This window comes from Betta splendens, chromosome 10, assembly GCF_900634795.4.
Source record: "Betta splendens chromosome 10, fBetSpl5.4, whole genome shotgun sequence".
In the NCBI taxonomy this organism is placed as follows: Eukaryota; Metazoa; Chordata; class Actinopteri; order Anabantiformes; family Osphronemidae; genus Betta; species Betta splendens.
The window spans coordinates 8,498,152-8,513,001 of NC_040890.2; the positions used below are offsets into that span (position 1 = coordinate 8,498,152).

The following is a 14,850-nucleotide window of genomic DNA, read 5'->3' on the forward strand; positions in this document are numbered from 1 at the left end:
CGCCGTGTAATTCATTTCGGAGCGGACGAGTTGCGTCTCCGCCGTGGCAGGTGATATTAAGAGATGACTCATTCAGCACTTCTCAACAACAGGCTCCTCGCACCCGCTCCCTCCCCTTTTTATTTTTTCTCAGCCTACCTTTAGGATGAATGGATGAATACCGCCGTCTCATAATACCTGTCATGTACAGTATATGAAGGCAGAACTTAATTTCCTCAGATACATCCTCTGTAATTTAGCCTTTTCATTTTAAGATGAATATCGTCTCCGAGGTTGGGAGAATGTGTGTCCCTAACGATTTTCTATGATAAAGCCATGCAATAAGCAAACTGTGTGTGTGTGTGTGTGTGTGTGTGTGTGTGTGTGTGTGTGTGTGTGTGTGTGTGTGTGTGTAGGGGGGGTCAGCTCCAAACATCTATCACTCCCTGCTCGGCTGTGATCCGGTTTAAACACCACTGGGCTTTGGCAGCAGAGCTACGACAGCAGCAACTTGACATTGTACGCTGTCGCACAATTCCCTGCCCACAATAGTGTCTCTGTGAGAGCGGAGCAGAGGAGGGAGGAATCTGAATGAGCGCCGAGCGAATAAACAACCTTTCTCTGAAAGCACCGGCAGCGGATGACGCTTGAGCGTCACTTCTTTTGCTCCGCGTTGTCGATGAAGTCTGAGGGGGCTTTTTTGATCATGTCTGTAAATCCTCGGGGTCATCGCGGAGACAAGCGCCGGCGGAGGCGAGCGGAGATGCGCCGGAGCGTGACCCCATCGGTCGATGAAACACACTTCTGGTGGAGGTGGTGCAAATTTCTTAGTATTTATCTAATTTCGCCGGCAGCCGCCGACGTGTCGCCGTCAATCGGCTACAAAAGAGCAACAGTGGAGCGGCTCTGGGCCTCGGAGCGGAGCGGCCCAGCGGCGCCGAGCGTCCTGGTGGGGAAGGTGAAAGGTCGTCTGCAGTGATTTAACCCTTTCACGGATGAGTCCACGCTTCCTCTGATGACACACCAAACTAAGATCTATCATCTATGAAAATCATGTACTTATTTTGAGAGAGAGAGAATTTTAATATGAGCTGGAGCAGATCAAATGAAAACGCTGTCCAATGAGGAAATGCCTCATGTTAAGTGTTGCTACATAATTAATTGCTTACAGAAACGTGAGCCATTTTTTCTCCCATACACTAGCCTAGAGAGGACCGTGACTCATCCGATCCCTCAAGTGAACAGGTTCGGTTGCAGAGATGGAACAACCAACCTCCAGCACAGTGAGACATTTTAACAAGGAGCTCAGGTCCAATTATTGACTGAACAGATGTTGTGTTCGTGTCGGGGCACGGTTGTCATGCCAACCAACAGGACTCAAGGCATCTCATCCATTTCACTTTCAGGGATTTTCAGGAACAAACTAATAAGCTTTTGGGTTGCGCCGCATTACTGATCCCTAATAGAAGCCAATTTTAAAGGCTTTGTTGTGGGGATAACAACACGCTCCGCAAAGAGAGCGTCGGCGTGACAAGCGGACGCATTTTGGGACGTATTTGGACTAGTGTGATCACACAAGCAGGAAGAAGACGGAGCGGAGTTACTGCGGGTCAATTAACCGGGGACGCCCGCGGCCGCCGGGCGTCGGGTCGCTGCCGACGCCGCCAGCGCAGCTGTCTCCCCGCGCCGCTGCGGCCGCGGCGGAGGACGGCCGGCCGTGGATGACTGCTACAACACATTACGTTTTACAGACAACACTATCACACCTCACTAAAAGGTAATTTAAAATACATAAAACCAGGTGGCATGGAAATAAATGTATTCAGAGACGAAGCCAAGCAGCCGCCGAGAGTCACACACTCGCAGCTGAAATAAAGCACACATGTATGCAAATGGCCGCCGGGCGCGACGCTGCGATCCCGTCGGCGACTCCATCCTATCACATATTGATAGGGCCACTCAGCACGCGGCGCAGTAATTACATTAAGGGCCCTTGTAAAGGACTGGACATAGTGCAGCACTTTGAGTCCGCTGCAGCGCCCGCGGCCTCGGCGTTACACGGGGCCGTCCGGCGCCTCGTTGCGCCGCACGCGCGTTCCTCTGCGCCCTGTCGGGAGGAATCTACGACGCGGGGCGGCGGAAATCACCCGCACGCAGATGTTGGAGTGTTTTTCTTCCCGAGTCTTTACGGTTTGATGTATGCGGCTGTAAAAGCGCTGCGACGGCGGCTGCGTTGTCAGCACTCCGCTGTTGATGATGGGGGGGGGCGTCCGGGGAACAGGCTGACTGAGTATCTGACAAGATAAGGAAAATTAAATTACACACTTCCAACAATAATTACATTTCAAAGTAACTATCTGTGCATCGAGACTTACTGGTTAGTTTGTAATGATCCTCTCCAGACAAGTCACACTCAGGACGTCCTGCTCTCGCTGGAGACGGACGTGACGTCATCACAGCTGGTGTGAGAGAGGCTTAATGAGACTGACTCACGCCGGTTTGATGCTAAGCCTGTATCTGTGTGAAGGACAAATTCCACAGAACTCCTGCCTCCGCGTTCGCGGTGAATTTGCTGTTCGGAAGAGTTTTCTCAGGCGGGATAAATAATCATTCTGTAATAAATGCAGTTTGTGGAGTGTGCTTGATGACTGAAATCAGGCGTGGCGAGGAGCACCGGGTCACGCTGTGAGGCTGCCTGGGTTCACGCCACCGTCACCGCAGAGAAATTACTTAACATCACATTTAATTAAGTTAGCCCACGCGGCAGTTCATTACAAAAGGCAAGCTTGATTTACTCGGCAGCTTTTTTGAGTCGCCGCGGCCTTGGGAGCCTCAGCTTAACCGCATGCAAATGCAGCAGCACAAACAAATACAGAGGTGCACCGAGAATAGCACAGGCAACGACGGGAGCGGTGCTAAACTTAGCCGGGACGCAGACGCGCGGAATAAATCAATGGGCTCCGCTCCTTCCAGCCCTCGCCATCCACACGGCCCTGGAGGAATTATTAAATCAGGATAAATATCAAGACAAATACTAATTGAATCGACGTTCCACGGCGTCGTGTCACAGCAGCGCCGAGAGCCGCCACAGAAGCCTGGACTCGGTGCCGAGTCGCCCCGCGCTCTTCCGGAGGCCTGGCCTCGCTTTTAATTAACACCAGTTCAGTCCCACCAAGTCCTGCTGCTCACCAGTGCATCAAATCCACTAAATAGCCCCCAACAAATGCAACAACATTTCGAAAGCACACTCGCGGAAATCATCTGCAGGACTTCCATCCTCGTAGAGGTTCAGTTTAGAGGCCTTGTGGCTGTGGGTCGGCCTAATTCGGTTCGGATTTCTTTAAAAGCTGTAAACAACCGTCTCTAGACGAGCTGCAAATCGCCCTAATCAAGGCCAAGATAAAGTGGACGACCCAGGTCCTTAGGAGCGGCCTCCCTGAGAAACAGATGCTGCACCGCTCCTGAATTGGCTGCGCTAAATGAAACAGACCCATGAGCACAGACTGCATCAGAGACGAAGGTCTGCTCACATGAGCGGCTCATAAAGAGAGAGACGCCACCAGTGAGGCGCGGAGATGGAAGCGTGATGATCTGGAGATGCTCCAACAATGGGAGGGTAAGGCCCAGTGGAGAGCCCGGCGCCGTGTGCACGCCAGCATTGACGCCAGTTAATACGTAAGAGGCCGTCATTTCCTCTGAGCAGCCACTGATAACATCAGTTCACAGCAACACAATGGCTCCAAAGCTTTTCCATGGTTGTGTAAAAATGACTGGAGAAGGTGGTAGCTGCTGCAACATGGGTGTTTCAGGCAGGTGTGGATGAAGCTGGATGCTGCCCAACCATCACAGAAGGAAGAGAAGGACTTCATATGAGATGTAAAAATGTTTCAACAGTCACAATTTGAAAGTATACAATTAATTCATTACTCTTGACTACCTTCTGCTTGTTGCTCAATCTTATTTGTGGTGGCGCAGCTTCATCTTTGTCCACACAAACCTAATTTGCGTCAAGGAGCTCGTGCCCATTTCAAGTTCTGCAACTCTTCTTTTTTTTAGCAATTCTAGCCATTTAGCTCATTAAAAGCGGAAATGCATAGCGTGTTGAGTCACTACCCAGGGGCCGCATCAGCCACTTGCATTTGGGCGATTTGGGCCAACGCAGCAAAACAGCTGCTCGTACACAGATAGCTCTTAGTGGAGAGCCACTGAATAACAATGCTAATGTGAAGGGGCAGGGTTCGCTGCCGATAAAGCTGACAACTGAGGAAGGATTAATAAGTGGATAATAAGTTTGGAGCTTTCCTGCTAGAGTTGTTGTTGTTGTTGTTGTTGTAGTAAGGTAGGTCTCTGTTGTGGTAATTATCATGTGACACAAGCAGCACTCGGCCTAAGAAGGGGCTGAAACGGGCCAATTAGCGCTTCATATCTTCACCATCTCTTCATTCACATTCCGGCTCCATGCTAAATAACTCCGGAGTAATACATTAGTTGGTATGCGTGCTTCTGACTGGATGTCACAACTTTCACAGGTTACCATGGTGACAGGCAACTCGATTGGTAAATCATCTCTTTCTGAGAGATACCACAGTGCTGCTCTCCCCTCCGGTGTAGTAATAACTCCGCCGCACACTGGTCTTTTCATCTGCACTCCGTACTAGATTAGATAGCCTTCGCTCCCTGTCCACAAAAGGAGATAACACTCTGCATTATAGCCTTTGTCTCACCACCGGCCAGCTCGCCGCCCAGGAGGAATATACATTTCTGTGGTCAACTGACTTGCGCGCTAATTAGCCACAAATCACTAAGTGCATTTGAGAATCATCGCTAATCGCACCTATAAAGAAGACCAATAAAATTAGCAGGTGTTCAATTAGAGCATTTAAAGGCAGCGTGTAGAGTGAGGCGGCAGAGTGCATTAAGTGATTTTAGTGGATTTCTATTGACATCATGCTATGAAGCACAAACACCCACACGCGGCTGCAGCCGCGAGGACGGCATCTCTGCTGCAACTCTATCCGCTCGCCTTCCAGAGACACACTGCTATCACTGTTCGCGGACGCCAGGGCTGCACAAGTAGCTGTAGTGCCATTAGCATAATCGACAGCCACCGGGTTCCCGGCATCAGGCAGTACAGGTGGCCCGACCTTGCCTCACCTTCGCCTCGTCACGTCTGTGTACAGTGCGCGCTGGACGGCGGCGGAGCTGCTGCAGACGGAGGCCTGTAGGACACATACCCTCAATCACCAAATGCGGAGGATATGTCTGGCTATTTGATTAATGCTGCAGCTGGGAGCGAGATCTAATTGTAAAAGCGGGATAAACACTTACTCAGAGAAAGGAAACGGTGCAAATCAGAACACTCCCCAGAGTATTGAGGAAGGAAATTGGTTTAAGGATGAGATACAGGCTCGCGCAGCAACCACAGCCCTGTCACCGCTCTCCTGCTCGCTGCCTCTAACCTTCTCCACCCCTGCTGAGGCACCTTTGATTCAAATTTTCACAAAAAAATGGGAAGGTGACGCGGCTCTTTCTCTCCTGCCTCCCCTCTGTGTTAGCGGCGCTCGTCCGGCAAAGTACAAAGTCAGATCCCCGGTTCTGATTGTAACTGATGACTTGAGGAGATATAAATCACACTTGAATTGCAGCCCTGAGATGTCAGCCATTAAAATACAGTGCCAGCTAAAGCGGATAGCCGGAATATATACGAGATGATTGGTGGCCTGCAATGCCGTGTGACACTATCGGATTACCTTATGCAAAGGTGTTCAAGTGAATGTTTAATATGTGGACCCATTTAAATACCTGTCAAGATGTATTTTAAGCGAAGCAACTGAGGAAGTATCACTGAGGAATATTCACACCCAGAGTGAAAAATATATCTCTATGTAAAGCAGTTCCGCCTTCAGGGTTGTACAGTAGAAATCACGTCCACACAGGAGCCGACGGAACGGGTCGGCTCCAGAAACCGGACTTACAGTAGATGTTTGCAAATAATCCACAAAGACTGAAGGAGAAAAAGACTGTGAATGCAAATCACTCCAGCCAAAAGTCAATTAAAAAGCCAACTACGTCATTCAACCTGCATTATTATCATCATCATTATAAAAAGCAGCAGTACTTCCTGTAGAGTGTACAGCTCTAAGACGCCCCACAAGCTTTTGAAAGGAGGCTTTTTTAACAGAATTATCACTGCCACTGTCGATTCTGTTCCCCTTTATTTCCTTCTGTGATTACTTGAGAGCAGATTATTCAATGAAACGATGGTCTCCGTGTAAACGCTGGCACCATTTGACTAGATTACGCCTCATCTAACTCGTCCTGGGCCTCACTCACGCTAAGGAGAGATGCTGTTTGGGGTATCGGTTTAAACAGGAGCGTTGCCTCAGAAGCGTTGCCATGAAAAGGTGAACGTATGACATTGTGTGGAGCTTTGGAGGTGTTTCATAAAGAAACCTGGTAATTGATTTTACAGCCAGTCGAGACATGCTCACCGTTATCGGCCGCATTATTTGCTTTAAATCAGCTTGTAGTCAACATTTCATCAATCTTATTATACTAGATATTGAAAATATAATTAGTCTTTTTTCTTTTTATAGCATATTAGAGATTTCAAACACAGGTTTACTCCCAAATCCTTTGAAATTGTGGATACAATCCACCTTTTACTCCACGGCGTTGAACATGGATTTCAATGCGATGATGAGAAGAGAGTTTGACCTGTTGTAACTTGGAGGCTTATCTGTTTCCTCTGCACCGTTTTATTATTGCGTGGGGACGTTCATCTGAATCCTGGGCCTCGGCGCTGTTTTCCGATACCAGGCGACGGTGCTGAAAGCAAATCAGCTGCACGTGGATACATTCACTCTGCAGCAGACAGCTGCATTAATATTTGCAACGGTGCTTGTGCATATATCTATGACAGAAGGTAACAAAGGTAAGAGAACTGAAAAGTTTCAAAACGTGACTCATGACAGAGTTTGAGGAGAACTGGGATCAGAACTGGATCCTTAGTGGCAGCTTGTCAGACATAAATGAATGTCATGTCAGGATTAGTGTCAGTCAGTCAGTTTAGGCAAAGATGTATCCAACTAATGAAAACTGAAAATATTAATAGTTTCATCTCCAGATTTTCCATTAATCTAAACAATAAGCTGGCATCACACCACAAGCTCAATCAATACATCAAACCTGCAGTATATTAAACTTGGATTGGATAAAAATATTTATAATTATTATTCATTCATTACAAACAATGATCTAGAGAAACTGAATGAATCACATCTGATTTTAAAAGCTGTGAGCAAGCTGTAATTTATTAAAACATGACACTGCCTGGACATTTAATGGAGACTTATAATGGAAAATAGCAAACGCATTCAGGTTAAACTATCATGTCTAATACAAAAGACTGAGAGAAACAGATGCTGTGACCAGATCGTTGGTCGACAGTGACAGTTATACAAAAGCATCAAGCGATAAACAGCAATCCTGACTCGAAAACCTGCTGGTTTCAATACATCTTCTGAAGCTAGTCATAAACTGAAGCCATGTGTGGACACTACCATGTTGACTGCAGGTGTGTATGTGATACCACAGACTATAGACGGAGGCTGGAGTGGAAACCTGGAGCTGAGCAGCAGCGCTTCACATAATGCTGGACTCTTTTTCCTTTGGCTCCACATGACTCACCAACAGCAGACTCATACCCATAAAAACACTGTTGGAGGGTTTTAGCATTCACACACACACGCAAACTCTAACCATGGAGGAATTATAGACTCTGGGTTTGAAAGCGCCACATCACATCACTAATTACACTTCAACAAAGAAAAATGAAAACCCCCAAAGGACACGTGCTACTATAAGTCTGACACCAGGAGGCCGAAAAGCAAGTCAGTACCTCACAACAGCTCCGATTTCTCTGTTGGCCCTCAGGTAATTACTGTTCTACCAAACTCCCAGCTCTCAGCCTGTAGCTCTGGCTTCAGGGGACTTTTGGCATCCTTTTTTCCTTCAGACTGCTGCTGGCAAAAAAAAAAAAAAATGTTAAGGATGTCATTATAATGACACCATGAATAGGTCAAACTGTGAAGGTCACGATTACTGATGGGAAAACATGCGACTGGAATAAACACATCACGATTCCTCATCAGTCTCAGGTATCAGTGTTGTTGGTTAATGTGTCGCATCATCACGTGGCCGACTGCAAAGTTACTCATCTGAATAAAGTGCCAATACTCATTTGCTTTGTTATTGTACATCTGAGACCTTCGCCTGTCAAACGCCTGACGGCACGAGAGTCGATCCAGTGTGTGTGTGTGTGTGTGTGTATGTGTGTGTGTGTGTGTGTGTGTGTGTGTGTGTGTGTGTGTGTGTGTGGAGGTGCTGAGGATTATTAAGTTCTAGATAAACAGCCGTCCTGCTGGGCTCAGTGGACCCTTGGATCCTAAGTGAAGCCGCTGACATTTTAGGAAGGACTTCCTGATTTGGCATCTGGTTCGTCGGTCCTTTCAGCCAGTCATACTTAACATTTACACCCCGACAGAGTCCAGTCTATCTGTGCGAGACGTCCACCTCGGCGGCGACAGATTGTCAGTCCAGCAGCTTGTGTTTATTGCCAGTTCTCTCCCACTTGGTTCAAGGCGAAACACACCAGAAGCCGCTTTATTCCCGTGTTTATGTTCGCCACAGCTCAGCAGCTATAAGTCCGTCCTACCCCTTTCCGGCAAGCTGCCCCCCCCCCTCCCTCCATCCTCCCGTCCCAGAGTTTTCTAATGTTAAAATGATGGAAATCCCTCAGAAAACGTACTGTGGTGATTAAACTGTCACATCTGGCCACTGTGACTGATAAAACCTCATTCAAACGTGTCATGCAACGACAGCCTTATGAGTGACACAGCAGAACACGAATAGTTGGAAACCAGTGTGTGTGGGGGGGGGTTCCGTGCTGTCACCTTTGTATTATATGTGCATTTGAACGCCTCACGCGCACAATGCCGCATCATTTCCATCCCCGAGTCGGAAGATTCAAGTGGCCTGTTTTACATGAGAGGAAAAAACGCCTTGTTACCTGTCAAGGCTCAAACTGCCTCAAGGGGCATATTAGCAAAGACGTATCGGTCTGGAGACAACAACAGCGGGTAGCTTCAAAAACTAGTTTCTGCCAGTTTTATTTCAAAAAAGCAGACCAGCAGATTATCACTGTAGGCTCCACATGTATAAAAAGAATAAAATATATATTAATTCATATAAAAAACCTATACATGTAAAAGAAATGATTATTATAGTTTTATTAATTAATACTTATTCGTGAGTTTCAAAACTGAAAAGATTCCCTTTTAATTTGAAGGAAAAACAGCACATCTGATGAATGTGGTTTATTTTAATCTCTTTGGCCGCAGTAACATGTTTTTCATATATTTTTAATTGATAACCTAGAATCACATCTGAAAAGTGACTAAACCTGTCAAACTGCAAAAGTGTTGAAATAAGTTTTACTGTGAACGGTGGGAAGCAAAAGTAGCAAACTGTATTGGCAAGATGACACAATTTATGATAGACAGGTTATGACTCAATATACTGTAAGAAAGACCCTGTGCTGCCTTTATATTATTTAGGTTTTGAATAGCTGTCCCAATAAGAAGAACACACCACTATGTGGGTGCGTGTAAAAACTCAGAGCATCAACAGTGAACAGCGGTTTGTCACAAAACAAAAAAACACCTGCATGTGTGTTTGGGTAAATTGTTAAATATAACTGATTCAATGTTCAACACATTATTGGAGTAAAGTACTTAGTACAATTCATCCTGGGAAATATTTTAATATTTGAGTAGACAATACATTTCCATTATTTATATTTTGAGTCACTGACATCAGATAAAAAAAGATCAAAACACATTTGAAAGTGTTGTTTCGATGTTGGTGTCATTTATAAATACCCAGCTCAAATAAACTACAAAGTCAATAAACTACAAAATAATACCACAACTCGAACACCCTGTCTTCATATTCCTTTTCCAGCTTTTTAAAATACATAAAATTAAAACCATCATTCTTTTTTTTTTTCAAATGTATGGTCTTGCTCATGCAGAAAGATTTCCTTCAACTGCAACAACAGGGAGAGCACAAAAGAAAATGGGATTTGCTCTTAGTTCACACAGCTCATGCAACCTGTCTTTTGGGGCAGTACTCAATAGAAAATTATGTTTAATACAGTACATTCTTCCTTTGTGTAACTCAAAAGCAACATTGCGTTATTAAATATGAAAGCGTTGCCTGTGGCCACCTCACACGGTTGCTAGAATACAATTGTTTATGATTGATATCCTTTGATTTTTTTTGACTTTTATGAATAAAGGATGCAGTGGCTGCTTTTCATTTAGGTGAGCAAGCAGCTCTGCTATCGTACTCACCGGCTCCCTGGCTAACTGCTACTAATTGTTGTCATGGCGTCATTAGCATTGCTTTTGCAAAGATGGAAAGGGATCGGTCACGAAGCCCGACACCGCAGGTGATTGCACCTGTGCGTCTCCCGCTCGGAGAGTCGTGATGTGTCCGTGCAGAACCGAACCGTGTTTGCCATCGCTCTCGAAGCGGCGACGCTGGCTGCATCCTTCCAACTGACTGCTCATTTCCTGCAGCTGTTCACACAGTTGTTTTTTCTTCTTGAAGTTAAATATATATATATAATCATGGTTTATGCCCTGGGTCTCAGAGGATGTTATGACCCATCATTTAACCCAGGGGATTTGGTAACAATGTCCCAGAACAACAATCGCAGACCATGTGGAAAGAGGTGCAAAACCCGAGTCATCAGTAAGTTATACAATTTTTTAAAATGCACTGCTCATGCGGCAGGAGACAACAAGACCTCTATGGGTGTAAAGTGAAGTGAGCTCAATTCACGAGCACAATCCTGCTTCTGATTAAAGGAGCCAAACGTCCTGAGTCAGTCGGCCGACTGAGCTGGAAACAGCAAGACGAAGAAAAGGAAGGAAGAAATCATCCTTGATGGAACCTTTGCTCAGCTTCGCATTTCTGTAAAGCCTTTCTTTCATGGGAGGAAGCATTGTATATATGTGCATAGTTAAGGACAGCATCTACCGAGTCAAACCTAATAATCATAAAAAGCACCACACACTTACACTGACCTGTCACAAACTGAAAATGTGAATTTCTCTTTTCAGCGATGACTCAGACGCACTGATGTGTGATTGCTGCAGCACTTTGGGGGAAAACAGACCATTCAAAATACTTTGTCTGCTCACATATACAGGACTTACCTTCCCAGAGCGCCCTGTCTCAGGCCTCCCACTGAATATCCTTTACAGGCTATTGTTAAGGATGAGGAACCAGGCGTCAGAAGGTCTGTTTGATAAAATGAGGCTCTTCTACAAAACGGGCAGCAGAGAAACACTAAGTGTGTAAGAGAACATTGCATGTAGTTTTATTGTGGTTTTACTTGTTCAGCGCCTTGGGAACACCGTGTTATGGCCACATACATATGTTTTATGACGAGTCCAGACAGGAAGTGGTCGTTCTGCCACACTATGAAAAACAGAAAGAGCACACTGAAGTTTTATTTCAGTTGTTTATTAAAGATATAAAGCAGGCACATGAGTATGTTTGCACTAATAACACCAAAGCCTCCACAGCAAAAGTAGTGCGATACCACCACAGATCAAAAACCAAATTCTAATACAAAGACAAACGTAGTGAAAAACACTCCTGAAATGCTCGTTTCTCCAGTCAAAAACATCCATCTGTCAAATCGTCACACGAGCATATCCTGCTACAGTTCCCAGATGTCAAACAGGCAAAGGCTCAGCCTCTAGAACAGTAGAAATCCAAAGCCTGGCTGTACCAATGCACCACTACGCAGCACAGAGCTGTGAATGACTGCAAAACGAGCTGCGCATAGAAACTCTACCACTTGTTACCTGAATTAGAAATACATATTTTAAAGCTCCAACAGCGGGAAACAGGTTTCTAGGCTTTTATAACAATTGTACACAACATAAAACCTTGATTAGTGGTCCAGCTTTAGGACAGCAAATACAAACAATAAGCAGTTTAGATCCCCTGCTTCCCTTACCTATAGACAAGCTGCAGAGGAAAAACATATTGATCCCTCAGTTTGAACACAATGTTATACTGTGGAGGCGACTTGGTCTCACTGACAGCTAATGAAGCTTGTCTGCTCTGGAGAGTACCGACACATGGTCCACTCATCGATTACCCTACGAGGTTGTCCCTGGCCACATTGAGGAATATATATATATATATATAAAAAAAAAACAAAAAAAACAATAAACTTTGATTGAACTGGGTGGATCTGCATGTGTCAAGTGGAGGATTGCGCACGTGACAGAGCGCTATCACCTTTGGTTTGTCATATTGTGTTCAACTTGAAAAAGAGATATGTTAGAAAAATATAATCTGAGATGTTTAATTTTTAAGGAAATGGCATTTCCAAGCTCATGACAGGGACAGAAATCAGTCATACAGCACTGAAAATAGTGTTTAAGGTCAGTTTGCTTTGTTGTGGCAAATCTTAAGAGTACCACAGCAAATGACGTATATAAAGTTCTAAAACCCCAGGCACTCATGTAACTAAAGACACCTTTAAGGTTGGACCAAAACATTGAAATCTTACCAGTTAGACCAGCACAAGCAAATGAACTACATATATTACTGGAGTTAAAGTAAGGCAGTTGATTGCATAGTTGATATTTGCAGTACAGAATGTATTTTGCGATGATCAGACATTACAAACACCCCAGTGTATAACTATTAAACTGGTTAGAATTCAAAATCAAAAACCTCTTGGACCTATATCCTATGATGTAAATAAAATCCACTCTTTCCTCAAGAAAAAGAAAACAATATACATAACACTTAGTCCAGTCAATTACCCTCCAACTGTATTTTCTAGAGAAAAGAGACAGTTTCAGACTTGATCATATATGACTGTAGGGAATAGAAACATTGCTGTGTATATAGGTCAAACAGAGAAGCTATCTATGAAAAGATAGTAAAATGTTACATTTTCTTTGATAGAACAAACGTAATCTATATAAAAACTCATTGATCTGGAATTCGGCTCTAGATGCTATCCATGGCTTTGAACTCGCTCAGGGCCTGCACCGGGTTGACTTGCTTCTTTTGAGAGGATCTCTTGACTCTGTTGGTTTGGCCATCATCCTGCTTCTCTCTCTTCACCAGAGGCTTCTTCTCAGGAGCTTTCATCCTCCAGGAGACGGCTGGCATATTGAGGGCCTCCATGCCTTTGCTCTTCTGGTATTTAGTAGAAGCGACATACGATCCTTTGACGGTGGACACCACTGCATTCATCAGGTTCTTTGCTGCCTGAATCAGGGACATGGCACTGTCCAACTGAAAAGACGAGACATTTTATTTAATCTTACAGACTTTTGCATTGTTAAACTGCCCTTGCCAAAGTGTCCATCCTATTTTTAACAAATGCTATGCCAAGGCTCGAGTGTTTGCACTGAAGGATTGACGACCTTTCAGTTTATCTGGGATACAACAGATGTGAGAAATTTGAGAATATGGAAAAAGGTCACGCTAATTTAATCTCCACAATTTAATAGCCTCAGAGACGCGGGTGACACTTGACTGGAAGTGTAGACAGCATACTCAACCCTGCAGAAAGGTGGGAGGCATTTATTGTTTCCTGCACTCACAGGCGATGTCTTTCAATTTAACTAGCTGGTAAGTAAGTGGTTAATTAATGCTAAAGGGGTTTGTAAACAGTGGCTTTTACAGTGTTATCCTAAGTAGCAAGACGATTAGGAAACATTTGGGCAACATCCATTCTAGCCCAGAAAAAGACGTGCGTTATCTATCAATTAGACTAAAATAAGCTACAAACTACAGCGCAGAGAATCAGTGAATATAGTGAATTAACTTATCACAACCCACAGCTATCAGGTCTTTAGTATTTTAATTTTTTGCAACACTTAATAAATTTTAAACTAAAATTACCCTGTGATATTATTAATAGATATTAATTCATTCTGTACATGATTAAAGATGCTCTGAACATTACACAACAAATAAACTGACATTCATCACAAAACAGCCTTAATGTTGCATTTTCTGCCTCACTACACATGTTTCATAACTTTTCTGATTTAGATTTTTTACCATTCTTGCTCCTATTTATTGGCATTTTATTTCAGTAAAGCATTTCTTCAAGTAGCAATGTTTGGATAGTTACCCCTGAGACGACCAGCTCTCCCCCAAGGTTCTGGACCTCAGCCTTGACTTTGCTACAGATGTTGAGCTGGTGGCAAAACAAGGCAATACGCTGCAGATAGGCAAGGAGGTCCTGCTTGCAGGAGGAGTCAGGGCACTGTCAGGAAGAAAGATAGTGTCAAGGTATGTGCATATAAATTCATATTAAAACATGGAGTACTACCCTAAAGCATCTTGCGTGCAACTGGTAAAATGAATCAGGTGTTACTAATTAGTTTGCTGGCACTAGTCCATGTGATCCCCGCAGATCCAGTGATCTTACACTTTATCAAGATGAGTTAGTAGCAGTGTGACAGGTAAGGGAGCCACCCACATTAGGGATATGCTCAGCGCAAAAATGACAGCCGCACGCCCACAACCTGGTAGATTGATAACTCATCTTCACAGGGTTAGGCACGATCAAGTAACACGAAATGCAAATTCTGTTAGGAGGCAAATGCTGCTGTCAATCTATTATATTTAGATGGTGGTAATGATTGTGTGAAGTCTTTATTAAAACATTATTAAAACTAGTACTGGATTTTGAGTGTGAAAGCAAGCACAGCATACTCAAAGTGTTTGAGAGAAGGTGGTTCACATAAGCCTCCT

The 14,850-nt window shown here is 44.4% G+C and overlaps 1 protein-coding gene across 1 annotated transcript in view; it reads right to left on the reverse strand.

Moving 5' to 3' along the window:
- Window positions 1-11,558: 11,558 nt before the first annotated feature.
- Window positions 11,559-14,850, reverse strand: part of ctnna1 (catenin (cadherin-associated protein), alpha 1) — a 43,971-nt gene continuing 40,679 nt past the window's right edge. Inside the window, exons 17-18 of the mRNA XM_029165646.3 lie at window positions 14,225-14,359; window positions 11,559-13,377 (exon numbers count right to left, since the gene is read on the reverse strand). Coding sequence (XP_029021479.1) covers window positions 13,087-13,377; window positions 14,225-14,359 — 426 coding nt within the window. The 3' untranslated portion in view covers window positions 11,559-13,086. The remainder of the gene's footprint in view (window positions 13,378-14,224; window positions 14,360-14,850) is intronic.